Raw genomic sequence first — 22,040 nt, forward strand, 5'->3', positions numbered from 1 at the left:
AAAGGCATTGGCGTCTGGAGCATCATTTCAAGACGTCAAGGCTCTGAGCAGACACAAGTCAGCGACAACAATGGAGAAGTACTACGCCCTCAAGTTGGAGGGCTCGGCGCAATGTTCTCAAGTCAACTCGTTGTTCGAATAGTTACATTATATATAATCAGCCTGGTCGAAGTGAAAATAACTAATTTAGATGTAAATTATTTTTTCCGAGCCAGGCAGATTATATATAAGGACCCACCCGCCCGCCCAGAGAAGGTGGTAGTCCAGGTAAACTAGATTGGAGGCTGTCTGGCGGCAGCTTTTTGATCACTCGCTCGCGCAGCTCACTCACACACATCATTTGGAAGATCCGAAATAAACCATACATACATTAATATATAATCTGCCTGGCTCGTGAAAAAATAATTTACATCTAAATTAGTTATTTTTTGAGTTTGAATATTGGGTATCATTTATTGGAGCATTAAGGGACCAGTAAATTGCCAATTTGGCTCGTCAGTAAAGGAGCATCGCCGTCCAGGGGGGGAAAGATTAAAAAAAAAATTGGAAATTGGAATTTTTAAAAAGGATTTGCTCGATGCAGGGATCGAACCTGCGACCGCGGCGTTATTAGCACCGTGCTCTACCGACTGAGCTAATCGAGCAAGTTAGGTGGAAAAACATTTTTCTCTGGTTTTGTACCTAAAAATGAATCCATAGTGTTCTTTTTATTTATCCCGGATGATAACTATTCGATTGTTTTGGCTGTTTGGACACTGTTCTGGTTTATTATTCTAAAGATGGTTATCCTTGTGATTGATAGTAATTCAAGGATAAAGATTATAACAATAGATATTCTGTTAAATCAATCGCAATTAATTTTAATAAATTTAATTAATTTAAAATCTTAACTAATTTCAATTAAATAATTATTATAAATATAAAACAATTTTTTTCAAGGAGTTTTCAAGATCTTTTCTTTTTTTATTTTTATTTTACAACAAAAGATTTTGTCCACTGTGAGGTTCGAACTCACGCGTATTGCTACACTAGTGCCTAAAACTAGCCCCTTAAACCACTCGGGCAAGTGGACTTGATGTTTTCGAAACGTGTAAATTTCAGTATTTATTCATAAACTACTTTTAAAAATAATCGCACGAGCACGCGATGGCAACAATCCAAACCAATGCTCATACCTCCAGCCGACGACACAAAGGCCAGTGGACTCTACCAGAACAGTGTCCAAACAACCAAAACAATTGTATAGTTATCCCTCGGGATAAATAAACAGAACAATGCGTCTCTCTTCCAGGTCGGCTTTAAACAAAAATTTAAAAAATAATAAAAACAATAATTTAATTTATCCAAATAATAAATGGGAGGATGATTATTGTTTGTTCATGATATCATAAATATCAATGTGGTCACCTGAGCTGAATGTGTTGGCGACAAGGGTATCGATCATCTTTCCAGCAGAAAAGCATTGGTCCACCAACTTGTTGTTCTCCTTCAAGTCAATAAAGTATTGTCTGGTGTTGGGATCTGGTGTCTTTTCTCTGACCTCCTTCTGCATATCCGTGTCCAAGATACCTGGTGCCCAGTTCAATGTCTTTACCTTTGTATCCTTCTATATATATAGTTTTGTTGTGATTGTGTGTCAGTCAATCAATGATTATTATTCCAAGTTGGACATCCAATCCAATTCAATCAACTTACACATTCTTCTGCGATAGTCTTCATCAACATCTCACGGCTGGAAAGGAATTACATAGTTGAGGTAAGTTAGTGAATGAACCAAGTGTTGCAAGAGTGATAGACACTTACGCAGACTTTCCAGTGCAGTAAAGAGCCCAGAACTCAAAGCCTTGGATAGCGGCCAGTGATGAGATATTGACGATTGCAACTTGTTGTCCAGTTGGTTTGAACTTGGCCAAGAAGAGTGATGATGTCAAGATGGTGGATGTAACATTCATCGTAACATCAGTCTCAACTTGTTTGAAGTCCTTGATACTGTAAAGGTTGGACAACAATGTTTAGTAAGCTTGTCTCCAACTTTGATTAACTCAATCAAACACATACTCCTCAACTCTGACAAGTCCTCCAAGTGAACCATGGTTGTTGAACAACCATACTCTGTCATATTTGGACACCTCAACCTTAAGGTCATTGGATGAATGAATGAATGATGTTAGTGCACTTTCATACATCACTAACATCATCAACTTACAGCATCAAGTGAACTCCTCCAAACAGTCTCCAACTCGGTGATTCGAGCAAAGTCTGTTGCAAACAGCTTGACATCGGATGATGGTTTGATCTGCTTGATGATGGCTTGTGTCGACTCTAGACCACTCTGAGATCTAGCGTACAACAAGAAGTCAACTTGCTCAATCTTGTTTGCCAACTCCTTACATATGTTTGCGCCAAAGCCTCTTGAAGCACCTGTAACAATCGCCAATGTCCTCATTATTGTCTTTGTATTTGTATTAATATCTGTAACACTCGGACCAAACTTGATTGATTTCATCAAAATGATGTGTCGGTCACGTGATCAGATGTTGATCAAAAAGCGTATACTTGTTATAAGAACTGTTTATTACAAGGTCCACTGACCAAGACGATACACATCGCTGGTCCACTAGACTTAGTTGTGTTGCTCTTCCTCAATAAGAATGAGGTTGGCTAGGTTTGAAAAGAAGGAAGGAAGGAAGGAAGGAAGAGAGGTATAGTGCTGCTACTGCTACTAGGTCATGTTCCGATCGGGCCTGCCATGCTATATATATATAACATCCAATTATATACGTAGGGTTGGATGGAGGACAGGTCAGGTCTTACGTTAGACCGGGGCATACTTCTACAAGTGAAGTGCATGCACTGTTTAAAAGAGGGCGTGTCATGTCATTCGATACATCCAGACAGCCTCTTTGGCGATGGAGTTGGTTGTGAAGGAAGACGAGAAAAACTGAGGGAGTGGATGGATGGAGGGAAGGAGGGAGGGAGGGAGGGAGGTGAGGCGGTGTCGATTCAATATGTCCAATAAATAACATTGTTGCTGGATTGCTGATGTACAAGTAGGTCCTCAATGATGTGAGGGTTGGCCGATGATTGATGGGTGAGTGTGTGCGTGTGATGGTTAATGCTGCCTGATGATGCTGCTGTGATTGTATATGTGTATGTTTGTGATTGTATATGAATATGTAWTATGATGGATCGATCATGGCATGATGACCATGATATCCAAGTCTACGCGCCAACGACTTGATGTCTAGTCAAATGACAGACCACCTGTACCTTCAAACGTCTCGACACTGAATGAACCTTTGAATATACATGGCACGGATTGGAACTCAACCTTGCCTTGAACTTTGACAGTGTCTTGATTCCACTCGAATGTACACTTGTCCTTGGAGGAAGCCTTCACCAACGACACTCCAATCTCCATTCCACCAAATGTCCTTGGGAACTTTATCAGGAAGAAGCCTCTTTGCAATGCCTCCTTAAACTCAGCTGGGCGAGGCACGCCATCCTGAGACCTATATCTTGACACCACGACATCCTGTGGCTCCATCAACTTCTTCATCAGAGGGCTAACCTCACGAGCTGGGGCTGTTTGATTTGAGTTAGTATGAGTATGGGTTGATGGACCAGACTTTGAGGACAAGACATACTCTTTGACTTTCCAACCATTATTGATATATTATGTTATTGATATTTATGATGAGTAATAACTCTTTGGATAAAGGTATATATGTATATGTATAAGTATGTAACTGCGAACAAAGTAAGGTTGATCAATCAATCAATGAATGAGTGGACAATAGCTTGAGAGTACAATGGACTTTGGACAAGTTATTGTTGGTTGTTGTTGTTGGTTTGGTTGGTACGAGAATGAGTGAGCTTTGTCTACGTATTGTGATCAGCGTAGAGATGCGAGAGCAAAGTTGCGATGAGATGTATGAGTTGAGTGAATGTGTGTCTGTGTTTTAGTATCTCAATCAATCTCTTTGATTCACTCATCGATTGTTTGTACTGACTGGTGCGATAACGGATTGGAAAGTTTGATGTGGTGTCAGTGTTTATCTATTGTTGGGCCAGAGCCCAACCTGAGGCCCGAGGTCCCATTTATTTTTGACTTGTTTTTGAGTCTCTACAAACAAACACACACTTTTTAGATCAATTTTTCAAACAAATCAGTTGATTGGTTGGGGTTAGGCTCTCACTCGAAGACCTCGTTGGTGGTGGACCATAGATGGTATTGATCTCTCATAGGTTGTTAGCAACAAACGACTGAACTCAATGCATGGTCAAGACTTGATCGGGTAGTGTCGCGGTTCGGCATCACAGTCACTCCATCGGGAGAACTTTGAGTAAGATGATTGGCCAATCCAGTATCAAGGGTATCTAATCACATCATTACCTGCTTGAGTGAGAGGGAGAGAGACAGAGCGGAGGAATAAGACCTGAGTGTGTTTAATTAATTAAAGTAAAGTAAGGTATGAATGATGTTGAGAGGATAGATGGATGGAGGGATGGATAGGACGGTTTGATTGATTGATCGATTTGTTGATGGATCAAACAACCCTGATGTTTGTTAACAATTACAATGTATCAGACATGAGTAGTCGAGTGATACCTCCAATTGAGAATCCAAGTAGTGATCCAGCCACAGCGACATCGGGTCGTTTGAGTCTATGATAGAGTACCGCACTGCACATTGCAGCTCCAATGGCACCTGACAGTGCAATATCTCTGTATGAATGAGTGGAGGATTCATCATCATCGTAGTCCATCAGTTGGTTGTTGGCAACATCGTTGGTGGTGGTGGACTGAGTGTGAGTGTCATCAGTTAGCTCTCCAGCAGCAGGAGCATGTGAAATGTTGTTGGTGTGTTTGTTGTTGTTCAAAGGAGTGAATATTTGATTGATTGCAATCCATGATGATTGAATCAGGCCGGTCAATGCCATGACACTTGCGCCATATCTTAAACTCTGTGTCGAGAGATCAGACAGATGAATAGGACTGCCGCTGTTGTGATTGAGCAGTTGAATGAATAGTGAAGAGCTGTATGTGCTGAGTCCGAGTGCCAACGTGCCCTTGACTAGCTTCTGAATAGTCTTTCTGGTGCTGTTGTTGGTACGGTTGTTGCTGCTGCTGGTGCGCGGTTTGATGTCGGTCTGGGCAGCTGGTGTGGACACCTCAGGGGTGGTGCCCTCTGCCAAAGGAAGCGGCGTGGGGGTGTCAGAGACAGCGCTGGGGGTGGTTGTTGGGGTGGACGAGGACGATGGCAGGGGTGCGAGGGCCGAGTTGCCAATGTGTGTCCAGCCATCAGATGACAGCTCGGGCTTGTTGGTGGCCTCTTGTTCAAACTCCTCGTCGGCCATTGGTGAAGATAAAAGTACATTGGTGTTGTTGTCCGCGGTGAAGTATTGAGTGGTGGTCGTGGTTGTGATGGTGGTCGATTGCATTGGCAGTGAGTAGTTTGGCCCTGACAGTTGCGAGATGCCCACCTCCATCTTCCTCAGCTTGCTCTCCATCTTCATCAATTGGTTGACCTGATCGCCAACAAACGAGTTGTTCTCCGACGTGATCCCGATGATCTGGCTCTCCAGCTTGACGATCTTGGACTGCATGAGGTTCAGCTTGTTCCTCTGATGTTGCACCTCACTGAGTAGATACTGATTGGTGAGCTCCAGGTCCTCCTTTGTGGTGCCGCTGTTGGTGCTGTTGTTCGTGGATTCAATCTCTGTGAGTTTGTTGGCGATGCCAATCTTGGTGGTCTCCACCTCGCGCAGAATGTAGTCCCTGAGCGAGGACAGTGTCTGGCTGGAGTTGACCTTGCCCTTCTCGACGACTAGCGCCAGGCCACTGCGAAGCTGAAGTATCTCTTTCTTCTCCTTGAGCAACGCCTGCTTGAGATGCAGTACCTTCTCCTTGATGCTCTCGAGCGCCACCTGTATCCTCTCGGTGTTCTTGGGTCCCTGGCTCAGCTCCACATCAACCACACTGCTGCTGCTTGGTACGTTGACATTGCCACTGGTGCTGATGCTGTTGCTGCTGGGCGTGATGCTGGCCGTCAGCAGTCTGTTCATCTCCTTGGTGAGACGGTCGACCTCGGACTCGGCCCACATCAATCGCTTGTTGACCACCTGCAACTGGTTCTGAAGTTGGGCGCACTCGCGCTCGCTGGCCTCTAGCAGCTTGACCGTGCGCTGGGTCTCCTGAAGGAGTGCGCTGTTTGATTGTTCCGAAGTGTAGAACTTGGTGACCAGAGTGGTGTTGTCGCGCTCCAATGCAAAGAGGCGGACGTTGAGGGTCTCGAGCTTGGTGATGAGGTCGCCGCGCTGCTCTTGCGCTCCACGTATCTCGCTCTGGAGCTCCTCGCGCTCGAGTGTCAGGGCATCAATAATCTCTTGCAGCTGGATACATGCGCTCTCGCCAGTCACGCGCAACTCTAGTATGAGATGATTGAAGCGTTCTGTGATTCCAGCGCGGTCCTTGTCCATGTCCAAGATCGTCTGTGCGAGAGCCTCCTTGTCGCCCATCAAGTTGTTGACCATGCTGGACAGGACTGACTCGCGGCCCTCCATTGCACTGAGCTCGGCCACCAACTGATCGATACGACTACACATCCTATCGCGCTCCTCCTCAACCTTTTGTATCTTGTTCGACATGTTCAAGAACTCTTGTGAGCTATTCTGTTTGTCCATCTGATTGATTGGTAGGATGTTAGTTGAGGCTACCGTGTCGCCAAATCAATAGATCAATCAAACACTTACGAGTAACTCAATGTGGAGTACTTCATTGTGATGCTTCCACTGTCCTAGCCTGGTCTCCAAGGCCTCAACTTGGTTCCTGTAGAACTCAATGTCCCTGTGATTGATTGATTGAATGATTGTTAGTATGATTCCATTCCCCGTCTTCCATCATCAACACCATTCAAACTTACCTTGATGATGATGTGTTGTCATCACTTGTCGTCGAGGTGGTGGTGGTACCAGCTGGCTGATGTTGCTGCTGCTTTGGTTTGTATAATACAGAGCTGGACACTTGTAGTGCCATGTCCAACAATTGCTTTGTGATGTCTTCTAGGTCACGATCTTGTAGCATCAATTCCTTGCGCTGCTGTCTGTCTGTGGACTGCTTGTGAATGGCACCACGTGGATCGTCGCCAAGAGATAGCTCCATGTCATTGATCTTGTGTTGTAGCTGTGAGAGAGATAGTAGCACATCGTCAAGCTCGTCCTTCATTGTCTGGTTTTCAATGTAGACCAGGTCACGTGCCGATGATGATGATGAGTGCGAGGTGGTCTTGTTACTGCTGATGCTGTTCACGTTGTTGGTGCTCGCGTTGTTGCCGTTGTTGTTACTGTTGTTGTCGCTTGTGAGCAGTGATGATGCTTGTTCAATCTTCTCCTTCAGGTTCTGCTTGGCCTGCGCGAAGCAGTCTCTGAGACGCCTGCGTTCGTGATCGGTCTTTTGGCGATACTCTTGCAACTCCTTCTCGATGAGCGATCGCTTTGTCTTGATCTCATTGAGCTTGGACTCCTCGACCAGGTCGTCTTCATCATCGACGTCAACCTCGTCCTCCTCCGACTCCTCCGCCTCGTCTTCATCCTCGTCAGAGTTGTCAGACTGTGGCAGTTGAGGCCGTGGTTGGGTGAACCTTGGTGTATACCTTTGGACCTGGGGTCGGTTCGCCCATGCGCGAAGCTGTGGCGCTGCTGGTGTAACCTCCTCGCCTTGGTGAGCTTGGTGAATGGCTGTGGTGTGATGGCCATTGAGCTGCTTGAGGTATTCAGTGGACTTGTCACTTCCATTTGGATCGTACTGCTTGACATTAAAGAATGTACCCTTGGTCGAGTCGACGTCAGCATGCTCCTCGACGCTGACCACACTGTTGTTGTCGTCGTCATCGTCTTGGTCGCCATCGTCATCGCGATCCAACTCACTGTCATAGTCCTCGTCCTCATTTCTTGATCGATGATGATGTTGATGTGGTTGTCTGTTGTGATGATGATGCTGATGCTGCTGTTGCAGATGCTGATCCTCCTCATCACTCTCTTTGAAATGACTCTTATAATATACCAATGGACCTCTGGGTTCGTAGCTGTCGTCGCTTCCATCGGGCTCCCCGTCGCTTTCGTCGTCGCTCTCGGTGGGATCACTGTCGTCATAGACCTCGTCGTCGTCATCATCGTCGTCGTCGTCGCGTGTTGAGTAGTTGGGAAAGAGGAAGTAGGACTCGGACGACATCTCCAGAGGGTGCTTCTCAAAGTGGAACACCTTGTTTGTGCGGCCAAATGTGACACGTGGTGTATTGTTGTTGCCAGTAGTTGTAGTAGTGTTGCCAGTGTTGTTGCCAGTGTTGTCGACTTGCTGACCATCGATAGTCAACAAACCAGTTGTATCATGATTATAATAATCCTTGTGAAAGTCCCTTGCGCTGTATGACTGTCTAATTGGTATTGAATCACAAGCTGGTGCTTGCATCTCCTCCTCATCAATCCAATATTCACTGATCATGCTTCTCTCCAGCTCATTATCTTCTTCCTCATCTTCCTCATCTTCCTCATTATCGTCCATGTCCTCGTCTGACTGTGACTCTGATGGTTGTTGTGCATTCTCTTCATTCTCTACATGTTTGATCATGTCCACTTCTTTCAAATCTACGTCTACATCCAAGTGTTCATCATTATCATTATCATTATCATCATGATCATTGATGACCTCTGGTACTTGTTGTTCAATAACATTCTCTTCTACAGGTGATGATGATGTGATATGATTGTATTGTTTAATAATGTCTGCCATTGATTGATGTTGATGCTGTCCAGGCAATGTTGGAGCAGGTCCAAGTATAGGTTCCTCTTCCATCTCCTCTATATTATTATGAGACATTATATATAATTACAGATAATAGTTATAAATATATATATATATATCTCAAACTTGTATGTATGGGTGAGTGAATGAATAACGAGAATGAATGGGTTTAGACCATGATGTCACCTTTGTCCCAAACAACGACTTTTTCAAAAGTTTCAAAAAGTATGCTTTGCACCAAAAAGAGATCATTCACTGAATGACTTTGTTTAACTGACTCACTTGTTGTTGTTACAGATAATGATACATAATTATATATATATACTTTATTACTTATACATATTGAGTTGTAATAGTTCTATGATGGATGGATGGATGATGTTAACTAGGATGATTGATTGAATGAATGATGATGATACTCATTCATTCATTGATTTAGTCACTGTCACTGTCATTGTCATTGCTGTTGTCAAGATGCTCATCTTCTGGATGTTGAACCTCCCTCTCCTTCTCCTCCTCATGATGATGATGATGCTCCACCTCCTTGTGTTGAATTACTTCTTCATCATCGACCATCTTCTCATCGTCATCATGTCTGTAGACTGCATTTGGATTGAATACTGGCTTGACATCATCATCGACATACTTCATCTCGGATAGACGCTTGTACTTCTCCATCTCAGTCTCGACATGTCCCTCTTGCTCCTTCTCCACGACGTCATCATCCTTGTGATCATGTGTCTCCTCCTCCTCATGCTTGTAGGTGGCAGATGGGTTGAACACTGGTTTGACATCATCCTCAACATACTTCATCTCGGAGAGACGCTTGAACTTCTCCATCTCACTCTCTACATGACCGGCGTCGTGCTCGCTCTGGAGACGGTCGGCCGAGGACACGTAGTCGTCCTTCTTCTCGAGGTATGGGAATGGGTTGTCAGTGCGCTTGACGCGGCCAAAGCCCTCGTCCAGGTTGCCCTTGAGCGCAAAGAGTTGCTTAAAGTGTGGCTTGCAGTAGAGAACACCGTCCAACTGTGCCAGAGTGCCGAGGTTCAGCACAACGCTGCAGTGCGAGCACTTCATGCACACCTTGTGGAAGATGCGACGCGAGTCTGTCTCCTCGAGCACGACACGCTCTGTCAAGTACACAGTCTTCTGGCACAGCTGGCACTTGTCTGTGTTCTTGGCGGCCGAGAACTTCTTGGCCGTGTCCGATGTCGACACTACGGGCTTCTCCTTCTCGGTCGTGCGGTCCACGGGCACGAACGATGCGGGTGCGGTAACAGCCTGTGGCGTCCACTTGTCAGTCTGTGGAGCGTTGCCAAACGCTTCACCAAAGTTGCCCTTGGCGGCAAACAGCTGCTTGACGTGTGGCTTGCAGTAGAAGACACCGTTCATCGAGGAGTAGGTGCTGAGGTTGAGAGTCACGTTGCAGTGAGTGCACTTGAGGCAGCCCTTGTGCAGCACCTTCTTGTCCTCCTTCTCCTCGACCACGATCTTCTCAGTGAGGAACACAGTCTTGGAGCAGATGGCGCACTTCTCGGAGCTGCCGGCAAAGCGCGACGAGATGGCCGATGGCGTCTCCTTCTTCTCGGAGGGTGGCTTGTTGGACTCCTCCAGCTTAATGAAGGAGCCGGCCTGCGAGCTGCTGGGCGTGGCCTGTGGCGCCCACTGGGTGGTGTGTTTGGACTGGCCGAAACCCTCGTCATAGTTGCCCTTGGTGGCAAACAGCTGTTTGAAGTGTGGCTTGCAGAACATGACGCCATTCATTGAAGCGTAGTTGCCCAGTGACAGAGTGATCTTGCAGTGTGAGCACTTTAGACACAGCTTATGGAATGTCTTCTTCTCCTCCTTGTCCTCGACCACAATCTTCTCTGTCATGTACACAGTCTTGTTGCATGCTGTGCAGCTATCCTTTGATCCTCCCAATTGTACCATTTTAGTCGCCAGTATTGTATATTGTTTGATAATTGATTGATTGATTCAACTACACTCCATCATAAAAAGTATAAGGTTGTCAATCAATGGACATGGTTCATTCATTCACACTCACTCTCTCCACCTGCAGCGATCTTCCACCTAACCTTCCAGCCTTCCAGTCCTTCCTTCCTTCCTTCCTTCCTTCCATTCATCCATCATTCACATACTTAAAGATATATGTTTGATTATATGTATTTCTTATATATATATTAAGATAGATATATATCTAAATAACTAATGCATATGGAGTTGTATCCAGTCACTTCCATCATAGTTTAATTTGGAAGCCCAACATGGATCAAGCATCACAACCCCCATCATCGTCAACACACCACACAAAATGTTACTGATCAATCAAACACACACACTCACACACACCCTTTCAGTTAACAATATGATGATGATGTGAATGAATAACAATAATAAGATTAGTTTAGTTCTAAACTATTATCTGAAATTGTTTGATGATGAGGTTTATGAAAGTCTTCCAATTGGTCTTTCATTGACAACTTTGGATGATTGATTCATCGTTTGATTGAATGAGTGACACGTGATGGGACTGGAAGTTGATCAACTTACATCAATCGACCAAACAATCGTAAGATATATAAATAAATCCACAACAGATGTAGGTATTGATGGAGAGGGAGGAAGACAATGTTTATTGGTACATTGACAAAAAGTTAACTGGAACATGCTGTTGTAGCGGGAACTGGAACTGGAATTGTACATAATGTTGATGATGATTGTTTCTTAAATAGAAGGGTATAGTCGGATTGGCAATAGGGCTTGCCATCAACCTCGAAGAAGCAATTGCCAACCAGTGGCTGTGCGCATGCCGTGCAGCAAAAGTGATCGATGTGCCACTTCTTGCCCAAGGCATTCACACATCTGTACATGACATTGGCATTGCACTTTGGACATACTGGACACGCTTCGTTGAAGCAGCACTCGCACAAGTACTTTGGCATCGTGCCTTGTTGTTGATCTTGTTGATGTTGGTGTTGATGTTGGTCTGCGCCATCATCCTCGGAACCTGCCTGTAGCAGTCCTTGGCGGTAGAATGTCTTGGTGCCAAGCTCTTTGTGACACTTGGTGCACTTGAAGCAGTCGCGATGGAAGCTGTTGCCAAGCGCAACGATCATGTGACCATTGATTGCCTTGCTGCATGTAAGACAGAATGATTGTCTGAGTGGCGCGGATGTGGCGGTGGACTTGGGCTTGCGTTGTTGTCCATCGGCCATCTGCTTGTTGCTGTTGGTTGGTACGCGCTGCTCGTCCACGCTTGGACCTTTCACAGAGCCCAGAGGAACACTGTGGAAGGTTAGACGTGGCGACAAGGCCTCTTGCAAGACGTTGAGCACTGGCGAGCGTGGGGGAGACACGTCCATGTCCAGCTTGGGCACGGCTGCTGCCGCAACAACATGTTGTTGAGGACGATGAATGACACGAAGCTCTGTGGACGATGATGAGTTGTCATCGAGGTCACTGTCATCGTCGTAGCCACTGCTTGATGAGGTGTCGTCGGCTAAGCACTCTTGTAGCTGGGGATCATCATCCTCGCGTCTTGCTCCAAACTCCAACTCTGCCTGATCGACTACAACGAGTTCCTTTGTGACAAAGACGCGTTCAATCATCTCCAGCTCTTCGATCTCCTTGACTATCTGTCTGTCCGCACTGACGCGCTCGCTGTCCAGACATTCAAGCTTCTGATGCTGTTGGTTGGCTGGTGGGCGAGTGACTTGAACATGCTCGATGATTGGTGACTCCATTGTCTCTGGTGTGGTGTTGGTCGATGTCGATGCAGCAGCAACCTGAGATGTGTTTGATATGTTGACGCTGAGGTATCTGCTGTGATGATGTGTTGATGCGCCATCCAGTCGCGACTGATGCTGTGGAGTGCCGGCCAACGATTGATCGGTGAGGCTTGAGCTTGTGCTTGTGCCCGTCAGCAATAGGATCTCCTCGCAGGCATCCTTTGGCGAGCCATTGCTGGTCGAGCCAGGCTGTCCTGTGAACAGCACATTGGTGTAGTTGATCAGTGCTTGGCCCTTGGTGAAGGGCGTGAGGTTGACAGTGCCCGCCACCTTTTCGTTGATTGGGATGGACAGCCGCAGGCTGGGACCAGTCTCCTTGAGCATCTGCTCGGCCTCTGCGAACGGGTTGTTGGCAACATCGCCACCTTTCAGCCTGTACTTGATCAGCTGGAGGAACATGACGACGGGCTGTGGCACGTGGCCCTCGACGATCCACTCACCTGTGCCATACTTGGACGCCAAGAAGTGTCGTGACCATTTGAAGGTAAGCTCTTTACGATCGGACACGTACTCCTTCTCGCGCTCGTCCCAGAAGTAGGTGATGTCGGGCGCCTGGGTGACAGTGCTGCCGGTGGGGTCCTTGCCATCGACGCCGGCTAGGTACCACGCCAGGTAAACGCCGTTGAAGCGGCCGGCACCAAACATCTGTGAGTTGGCGCTGCTGCGCAGCCACTCGCCGTCCCAGTGGTAGTCGATCTGCGGGCCGTTGTACGTGCCCTCCAGTGTGGATAGCGAGCCGATCGACGAGTAGGACCACTCCTCGTCGTCGTGCGACGACTTGATCACGCCGCCCTTGATGTTATTCTTGTACAGTATCTTGAGCAATAGCTTGCGCTCTGGTCCACTGAGGAATGAGCCAAAATCTGTGTTGGCGAGGCCGTCCAGCTTGACGACCCAGTCGGCCAGGGTCGAAATTGGTGCCGTCTGCAGCACCAACCTAGACATATGTGATGAGCCTGGCAATGAATGTTCCACAATGAATCCATATGTAGTTTGTATCGACTCTCGCTCCTTCTGCATCAGTCTAATGCCACGAATCGATGAAAGTGCAATGCAGTCCACTGGTGTCGTCTTCTGCTTGTGTGTGGGGCGTACGTGTGAGTATGTGCTCGCGTGGACCAAGGCCTTGCCACACCGCGCCACGTCGCGCCAATTATACATACCTTCTCTTGTGAACTGTAATAGAGGAGATGAGTGCGAGTGAGGATGAACCAGTACTTTCTGCGATACTTGAAGATGCCAACTCCGACCAGTTTGTAGAGATATCCACTTTTGTACTCGGGTGCGGTGGCCGCCGCTGCTGCCGCCGCTGCTGCCATGTTAATACTGTTGCTGCCGCTCCTGTTGCTGTTGAACAATCCCAACTTTGCCAATAGTTGTCTCAGTGTGAGACGTCGTCTTGTAGTCGTGTCCTTTGTGAATCGATAGGACTTCTCTGTATGTTTCTTCTTCTTATTATTATGATTCTTGTTGCTGTTGTTGCTGTTGATGTTCTTGCCGCTTGTGCGGATGGATGTGGCGGCGCGCTGCCTCTTGCGATTGAGTTGACTGGCTGCGGCTACTGGTGTGCTGTGGTTATGGCGGCTATTGGAATTGCGCCGCTTTAATCTAATTGATCCACCTGATGAAGTGCGTCTTTGCACTGGAGATTTGACCATGGTTGTCGAGTGTTAGTCGTGGATCACGTGATTGTTGGAAGTTGGAAACTCGTGAGTTTTTGCAAACTCGTGGCTGGATGAATGAATGGATGAATGGAATGGAATGATTGCTGGATTTGGGAATTTGTGATAATGATAATGATCCAAGATAAGAGAATGAAAATGATGAGATTGATGCAGCTGGTATGATTAATTGAATGGATATTATTATGTATCTGTAATACAGATATATTTGTTGTTATTGTTGCTGTTGATATGTTTGATTCAGTTAGACTGTCTAGCTGGTTGGCTACCTGCTATCAGTCTGCCTGACTGCCTGCCTGACCAGTCAGGTGATTGGTATTGTTGATGATGATGATGGTTATAGCTAGGGGTGGGATTGATTGATGGATGGATGGCTGAAATAAGTTAAGTTGGGGATTGGCTGTGGCAGGCATGCCATGGGTGGGTGAAGTTGATTGATTGATTGATTGAGTGGATGAGTGAGTGTGAGGGGAGGGGAAGTTGTCAAGAATAGGTGAGAGAGGAGAGCGCAGTGCGGAATGCTAAAGATGCTCAGACTGCGCACATAGTGGTGTTGTTGATGTTGATGTTTGTTGTTGATGTTGTTGTTGTTGATGTATTAGAGATCATGATTGGTTGTGAATGAGTGTGAATCAGTGTGAATGAGTGTGTGTACATGTGTCTTTATAAATAGCATCGAGTTGTTCTTGGACGACAATGAGACCATGATCACACGTATATATACGTCGATTGGACGACATTGTTGGTTGGTGATCGATATGTTGGGGGTATGTGGGTGGGGTGGTACCCACTGTTTAAACAGTGTGGTTAATTAATGAAGATGATTGATTGATCAACCCCCCCTGTATCCCTCACTCACATCATTACAACAACTCATCATCACACACACACACCATAAACAATCAATCAACATTGTCTCCCAATCATTAAAATACTCGTTGAGATGTATGGTATGATTATCGTCGAGAACTTCTGGATATTGGTGTTGATTGGTCGTGGTGATGATGAGTCTAACAACATTGTTATAGATGGATTATTGATTGACAGCTGACAGACTGACTGTCTGTCTATTGTCCCTGGACAATGGATGGATGGATGTCATGTCATGGATGTCAAGGGTGTATGGATGGATTGATGATAGATGGATGGTGGATTATGGGCTGAGTGCTTTACACACTCGCGTCGTTGATGTGTGTGATTTTGTGAGACATACTAATTGACCCGACCGGATAGTTGTCGTAGGGTATATAATAATAATAATATATATTTGTATTTAAAGAGTTGAGAGATAAATAAACTTATGATTGATTTGTATTAATGGATGTGTGTGTGGAGTGGAAGGTGGATGCGAGTGGCGGATGGGCGATGGATGTGTGAGGTAATTGGGTTGTTCCTGGTGGTCCATCATTCAGATATACGAGCAATCAATGTTGGTTGGTTTGAAACATGAGTTATTTGATTGATTATTATCATATGTGACCACAATCAATCAAGTGATTATAACAAACAAACAAATAATTATTATCCATGTGATACACACACACATTCAAATAAGTTATTTGATTGATCAATCAGAATGTGATGTAAGTGTGTGTGAGTGAAGTTGAGCTCGATCGAGAGTTGGCCGTGAGATTACACACAAACTAAAGTGTTGTGACTGTGTCCTGTCTTTGTCTCTGTATGTCTGTCTGTTGTTCCTGTTTGTTATAATACAATTCTGGTATGTGTTATGTGTTAAGTATATATCTGTATGATAATGAAGATGTTCGCAAATGGACTGTTTGTTATTCACGTTGAAGAGTAGATAGATAGAATAGAGTACTCTGTTGGTGTTGGTCATGTCCGTGTCCATGAATGGGGCTGGGGGTTATACCTTTGGAAGATCTTTGATTGAATTGGGCCTGCATAATGAAGGGTACACCTCCCATCACCTCCCTTCATCGTGATACTTTCGTTAACAATTCAAATTTAGGTTCGCCCCTGGTGGGTGGTGGGCAAAAAAGAGGAGGACTTGATCAGGTCCCGATGCACAATACTCATCGTATCGTGCGAGATACGCGTATGGTTCAGCCCCGTAAGTTCAATGAGAGAGGTAACTGTTAGGGGGTATGAAGTTGTACCTTTTACTTAACTTTGTTGCAATGGTATGATGGATGTGTCTGTTGGATTGTTGGATTGTTGGATATGGTTAATTACATTTGGGTGGCAGTCACCTTGGAATACCTCTTGGTTGTGGAGGATGAGTAGAACTCTTGTGACTTGACCTTGGCAGGTGGACGACCTTCAATTGGCACATAGTTCCTGAACCATTCGCCCTTGTACACTTGGCGTGGACGATAAATCTTTGTCTCTGGGTCCTCACAATGCTCGATCCAATGAGATAACCATCCAACTGCTCTTGGAATAGTGAATAGCACAGGGAACCTAAATGGTTGATTGTGTGTGTGAGTTATTGATTGAGGGATATGATGTGACTGGTTATGTTAACTTACATATCTGTTGGGAATCCCATGGCCTTGTAGATTAGACCAGAGTAGAAGTCCACGTTGGGATAGAGCTTCCTGGCGATAAAATACTCATCGTTGAGAGCCTGCTTCTCTAGCTCTGTGGCCACCTCAATCAGTGGCTCCTTGCCAAGACTGTCAAACACTTCATAGGCCACCCTTCGAATGATCTTGGCGCGAGGGTCGTAGTTCTTGTAGATACGATGGCCAAAGCCCATGAGCTTCTTCTTCTTGGACTTGACATCGGCGATGAACTGCTTGACATTGTCCTTGGTGCCGATAGCCTGGAGCATTAGCAGCACAGCCTCGTTGGCACCACCGTGCAGTGGGCCGTACAGGGCGCCCGCCGCGCCAGACACTGCTGTGTATGGATCAGTGTTGGACGAGGCAATGTGGCGCATTGTGGCTGTAGAGCAGTTTAGTTCATGGTCGGCATGCAGGATGAACAGGATCTCAAGCGCGCGACATAGGACTGGGTTGGGCTTGTAGTCCTGCTCGGACAACTTGTCCAGCATGTAGAGGAAGTTCTCAGTGTAGCCAAGATGATTGACTGGCGTGTTATAAGGACGACCGATACGATGTCTCCAAGCGCATGCAGCAATAGTGGGGAGCTTGCCAATGATCCTAAGTATTTGCTTGTTCCTCACAGTCTCGGACTTGAAGATGTCCTGGCCGGCCAACGCCGGGTTGGCTTCCGGATAGAAAGTGCCCAGTGCGGCCACGGTGCTGATGAGCATGCCCATCGGATGAGCGTCATACCGGAAGGTCTTCATCATGCCCACCAAGTTCTCGTGGAGGAAGGTGTGCGTCATGACCTTGTGTGACCAGCTGTCCAACTGTGACTTGTTTGGCAGACTTCCATTGAGCAGCAAAAAGGCCACCTCCAGGAAGTTGGACCTCTCCGCCAACTCCTCAATGGGATATCCTCTATACCTAAGTATTCCCTTGTCTCCATCAATATAAGTAATACATGATGTAACAACAGCAGTGTTTTGGAATGCTGGATCATACAACCTAAGAGAAGTGATTGATTAGTTATTTGTTTGAGTGGTACACGTGCTTGTATGGTGGATATTACATTAAACCATTGTCACCTGACACCTCTGATATCTTCTTAAACTCCAAAGCATTGACACAGCAGTTGTCTTTGATTGGTACATTATACTTCTTTCCAGTTCTATTATCTGTAATGGTCAATGTAGCATTTGTATTGGTATTCCTTTAAAGGATATGGAAATGTAAGTATGTTTGTCATGTTGTCCAGTCTGTCTCCAAGTCTGTCCTCTCTATACTCTATACATACTTTGCAACAGCATCTGCAACAATAGGAGCATTTACATTGTTATGATGTACAACATTATTATCATCATCTTCATCCTGGTCTGATGACAACAGGTGATTACTCAACACTGATATCCTATCAATGTGAGACATTATTTATATATATAATTATTTGTTGTTGGATTGAATTAATGAATAGGATTAATGAATGAATGATGAAGAGAATGACCATGTGTTTGTGTGTTGAAGTTGTAAATTGAATTGAAATTGAAGATGGGGTGAAGTTGATGAGTATGACACCACCTTGGCAAACACAATCACTTTCCTAAAAAGGTAATCAATCATCTTGTAGATGTCCACTTATTTAAGAAGACACCTTAGTAATTAAGAGACCAATTTCATTTTATATTATTATTTTATTCCAAAATGTATAATAATAACAAAAAAAGTCAATTAAATGAAAGCCTTCAAGAATGCCTACAACGATGAGATAACAAAAGATATTTTGGAAGAGAAATGTGATGAATAGGGACCAGGTCCTTTCGATGATGGATCGGGATATACATTCTTATTATATGCTCAATGGAATATGAATGGTATCCAATCAAGAGTGATTGAGGGTGATCCAGAAAGAGGAACACCAGAGCTAATCATGAATATGGTTTCAAACATATTGTCGTTGGGTAGACCTATATCCCCGCCAATTGATTTTAATGACTTGGACTCTCTGCAATATTAGACAGCATCGATGGATGCTTCTTAGTTCATCGCCTGATCTACAATCAATCTTCCAAAGTGAGCCCATTGCCAGCTTCTACGTAGTATATTTGACAAGAAAACCATTGGTCACTGTTGTAGACATCACCCACTCGATGAATATTTGTTGAATAAAGGGCAATAGAGAGAGAGAGATAGAGACTGTACAAGTTTGTCCTGTCTCTTGCTCACTCTCTGATCATTAGCTCATCTGATTTATTGAGCAAGTCCGATGACACCGCAGGCCAAACGAGCACCAGCGTGACCGGTGGTCAAAGAGTCCTCAAAGCCACCAAGACCAAAGTCATCCTTGTCAGCGTGGACGATCATGGTTCTGCCAACGATGGAGTTTTCACCAAAGAGGGTGATGATCTTGTCGGTGAGGGTGCTGTTGGCAACGTTGTCATCTCCAGACACGATGTTACCCAAGTCACCAGCGTGACGGATCTAAATAGTTGGGGGTGGGTGATGTTAGCATGAGTGATCATCACTCAGGTCCACTCATTGTAGAACACTTACATCAGCAGTTGGGGCACCGTGGGCCTTGCCGAATGGGTTGTAGTGAGGACCAGCAGAGACACAACCGTTGGTGGTGTCACCAAACTGATGTACGTGGAATCCGTGGTCGCCTATTATACGAAGAGGAAAGAGGAGGTAAGGTATTGGTTGTAGGGAGGAGAGTGTGGGGGAAGTAGGGGGGAGGGTAGAGGAGGAAAGGAGGTGTAAGTTCATCTTGGTAATTGTTGTAAACCTGATTTGATTATCGTTCAACTGACGCACACTTTCTCAACTTGATTGATGCCTCTTCCTCTTCTCTCATTCCTTCTTCACCTCTCTACTTCAGATTGATTGATTACCTTTGGGCAAGTTGGTGATGTTGTACTGGACGAGAACTGGAGCCTCCTGGTTCTCCTGGGTAAAGGTGACGACACCGGTGGTCTCACCAGCACCCTTCAAAACAGCGACAGCCTTGCGTGACATTATAATATTTGTTTGTTGTTGGTTGAGTTAAACGTTAAAGTTTATCTTTATATCTACACGTATTTTGTTTGTTTGTTTGATTGTTTGTTTGTTTGTTAGTTTTAACAAGTTCGATCATTCTTTGATTCATTGTATTATGTGTATTGTTATTACTTACACAGGTTTGTTTGAGAATGAATGACTTTGGTGAACAACAAGTCCTTTCATGTCATCATCCATCACCCCACACACCCACACTGTTGTTGTTGACCCCCCCTTAAATGGAATCGACCCCTCGTGCCTGGGTGGTGGAGTATATTTTGCAAGGGTACCGTTGGATCAACTACATTAAAGTGATCGATTTTAAAGAGATAGAGAAGAATGGAGTGATTGAGAAATGTTCTATCCTTTGCTCTCTATTATTGATTCGTATTGATATCTACCTTAGGATATTGTATCACTGTGTGAATATGTGAAATAATGTAAAGTAGTGAATTAATTCAAATAATATCTTAACCAGTGACAATATTGTCTAAATAAATTGTAATATTTATCAATAAATCAGAGATTAAAAGAAGTTAAAGACTATTGTAATCAATCTAGAATGAAGTTTGATAGAGATATTTATTATTGGGTTCCAGTATAATTAAATTATATAAGGAGTATTCAAACAACTTCAAATACCACCTACACCTTCTAATATTATCTTGGATGTGTTTATCAGATCATAAGATTGAAGTTATAGTAATTTATCAATCTTACAACAATGATTAGTGTCAATTGAGAAAATGAAACCTAAGTTATTACTCACACCCACTCATTCCCAATGGGTGTGACATATGCACGTCATTCAGAAGAATGTCATTCATTCTTGACAAGCAGACTCTTTGCGATCGACTTGACATAGTTACGATGAGACATTGGATCTTTGACATTCCTTGTATACATAATATAGGAGTTGGTAAGGGCATAGGAAATGTATCCAAGTTGTTGACTCTGTTGTTGTGAGGAATGGGGATGGTCATGCCAGAAGTAAGTTGCAAGTTGGTTGAACTGATCAAGACCTCTCTTGGTGTCGTCATACAAATCTAGTATATCCTGTCGTTCAGATTGTAACCTTCTCTCTGGAGATTCCTGGACATCGAAGAAGGTTGTCGCGAGCTGGATTATTTTCTTGTTGTGGTAAGCTGCAGCAATTATGCCTTCCTGTGTAGCAAACCTGGAGAGACCTGGAGGCAAACAATTAGCTATTCCAACCTTGTAGACCTCTGAGGGCAGTCTGCCCTTTTTAATACAGAGAGTTGCTTCGATGCCAATAAGTTTGAGTCTCTTGAGTTGAGCAAAGTTTGAGAACTTGCTGTCAGCAGTGAGGTGGTAGTGTTTGTCTTTATCGAGTGGCATCTTCTCAATCAATTGGGCCAAAGCTATCTCTCCTGTCGCCTCCTTTGATGGCATCATCCCAAGCAAATAACGTGTATCTGTGTCACCAATAGTGTTGATTTCAAACGCCCACTTCTCTGGCTTCTCCTTGTTGTAACTGAGGCCAGCATGCATTGTTGGTTTTGCTTTGATCCTTGACTCATCAATGGTAAGAAAAGTGCCTGGCGACAGGTGATGTAGGAAGTTGGTCTCGAGGATGCTTCTCATCTTCTCCAGGTTGATTGTCAAGTGAGGGTGGATGACGCTGAACCGGTCCTTGCCCATGGCCTCACCCTTCCCAGGATATGTATACGAGTACTCTCCATGGGAGAAGAGGTCCGGGTGGTTGGAGATTCCCATAACAACGCTGACTAGTATCAACCCAATGTATGTGTAGACTTCCTTTGATTGTAGCTTGGCTGCATTCTGAAATTGATCGAGTTTGTTCGAGTCATAAAGCATCCTATCTACCAACTTTTGATTAACCATGCACTTGAAGTAGTCAATTGGATTCACTGACGTTGGAATGTTCTTCCATGATGGTAGATGAGGTTCGTACTTGGGTGTGAATATGGGGTCCTTGATCGTGGTCCAACTATATCTCTTGAGAACCTCCTGCAGGACAGGGTACCTAGTAAAATGTTAATGAACATGTTTGAGAGCATCATTATCATATCAAAACACATACTCTGGAAACCCTCCTGGGATTGCACAAAAAGGTTAAAAATAAAAAAAAACTAATAAATAAAAATAGAAAAAAAAAAAAAAAAAAAAAAAAAAAAAAAAAAACAAAAAAAGAATGAATCCAACTAGATAATGATTGAATAAATGGTGAGTGATGT

At 44.7% G+C, this 22,040-nt stretch overlaps 8 protein-coding genes across 8 annotated transcripts; all 8 read right to left on the reverse strand.

Moving 5' to 3' along the window:
• Positions 1–1,372: 1,372 nt before the first annotated feature.
• Positions 1,373–2,506, reverse strand: SAMD00019534_125960 (hypothetical protein; the record flags this gene model as incomplete). Its single annotated transcript, XM_012892171.1, has 3 exons — positions 1,373–1,603; positions 2,055–2,135; positions 2,207–2,506. Coding segments are annotated over 3 exons (612 nt in total), but the record flags the coding sequence as incomplete, so codon positions are not given.
• A 307-nt stretch (positions 2,507–2,813) lies between these two features.
• SAMD00019534_125970 (hypothetical protein) lies at positions 2,814–3,197 on the reverse strand (the record flags this gene model as incomplete). Its single annotated transcript, XM_012892172.1, has 1 exon — positions 2,814–3,197. A coding segment is annotated over one exon (384 nt), but the record flags the coding sequence as incomplete, so codon positions are not given.
• A 47-nt stretch (positions 3,198–3,244) lies between these two features.
• On the reverse strand, positions 3,245–3,666 carry SAMD00019534_125980 (hypothetical protein; the record flags this gene model as incomplete). Its single annotated transcript, XM_012892173.1, has 2 exons — positions 3,245–3,585; positions 3,648–3,666. The coding sequence occupies 2 exons, from the start codon at positions 3,664–3,666 to the stop codon at positions 3,245–3,247; spliced, it is 360 nt and encodes a 119-aa protein (XP_012747627.1).
• A 911-nt stretch (positions 3,667–4,577) lies between these two features.
• SAMD00019534_125990 (hypothetical protein) lies at positions 4,578–8,790 on the reverse strand (the record flags this gene model as incomplete). The annotated part of the gene is made up of 3 exons (XM_012892174.1): positions 4,578–6,686; positions 6,756–6,849; positions 6,926–8,790. The coding sequence occupies 3 exons, from the start codon at positions 8,788–8,790 to the stop codon at positions 4,578–4,580; spliced, it is 4,068 nt and encodes a 1,355-aa protein (XP_012747628.1).
• A 447-nt stretch (positions 8,791–9,237) lies between these two features.
• Positions 9,238–10,737, reverse strand: SAMD00019534_126000 (hypothetical protein; the record flags this gene model as incomplete). Its single annotated transcript, XM_012892175.1, has 1 exon — positions 9,238–10,737. One exon carries the CDS (start codon positions 10,735–10,737, stop codon positions 9,238–9,240), a length of 1,500 nt encoding a protein of 499 aa, XP_012747629.1.
• Positions 10,738–11,462: 725 nt separating this feature from the next.
• Positions 11,463–14,254, reverse strand: SAMD00019534_126010 (hypothetical protein; the record flags this gene model as incomplete). The annotated part of the gene is made up of 2 exons (XM_012892176.1): positions 11,463–13,673; positions 13,760–14,254. 2 exons carry the CDS (start codon positions 14,252–14,254, stop codon positions 11,463–11,465), a joined length of 2,706 nt encoding a protein of 901 aa, XP_012747630.1.
• Positions 14,255–16,470: 2,216 nt separating this feature from the next.
• Positions 16,471–18,216, reverse strand: SAMD00019534_126020 (hypothetical protein; the record flags this gene model as incomplete). Its single annotated transcript, XM_012892177.1, has 4 exons — positions 16,471–16,702; positions 16,771–17,796; positions 17,861–18,001; positions 18,086–18,216. The coding sequence occupies 4 exons, from the start codon at positions 18,214–18,216 to the stop codon at positions 16,471–16,473; spliced, it is 1,530 nt and encodes a 509-aa protein (XP_012747631.1).
• An 819-nt stretch (positions 18,217–19,035) lies between these two features.
• SAMD00019534_126030 (hypothetical protein) lies at positions 19,036–19,800 on the reverse strand (the record flags this gene model as incomplete). The annotated part of the gene is made up of 3 exons (XM_012892178.1): positions 19,036–19,266; positions 19,339–19,448; positions 19,677–19,800. The coding sequence occupies 3 exons, from the start codon at positions 19,798–19,800 to the stop codon at positions 19,036–19,038; spliced, it is 465 nt and encodes a 154-aa protein (XP_012747632.1).
• Between the last annotated feature and the right edge of the window lie 2,240 nt (positions 19,801–22,040).

This window comes from Acytostelium subglobosum (assembly GCF_000787575.1).
Source record: "Acytostelium subglobosum LB1 DNA, scaffold: scaffold52, whole genome shotgun sequence".
In the NCBI taxonomy this organism is placed as follows: Eukaryota; Evosea; class Eumycetozoa; order Acytosteliales; family Acytosteliaceae; genus Acytostelium; species Acytostelium subglobosum.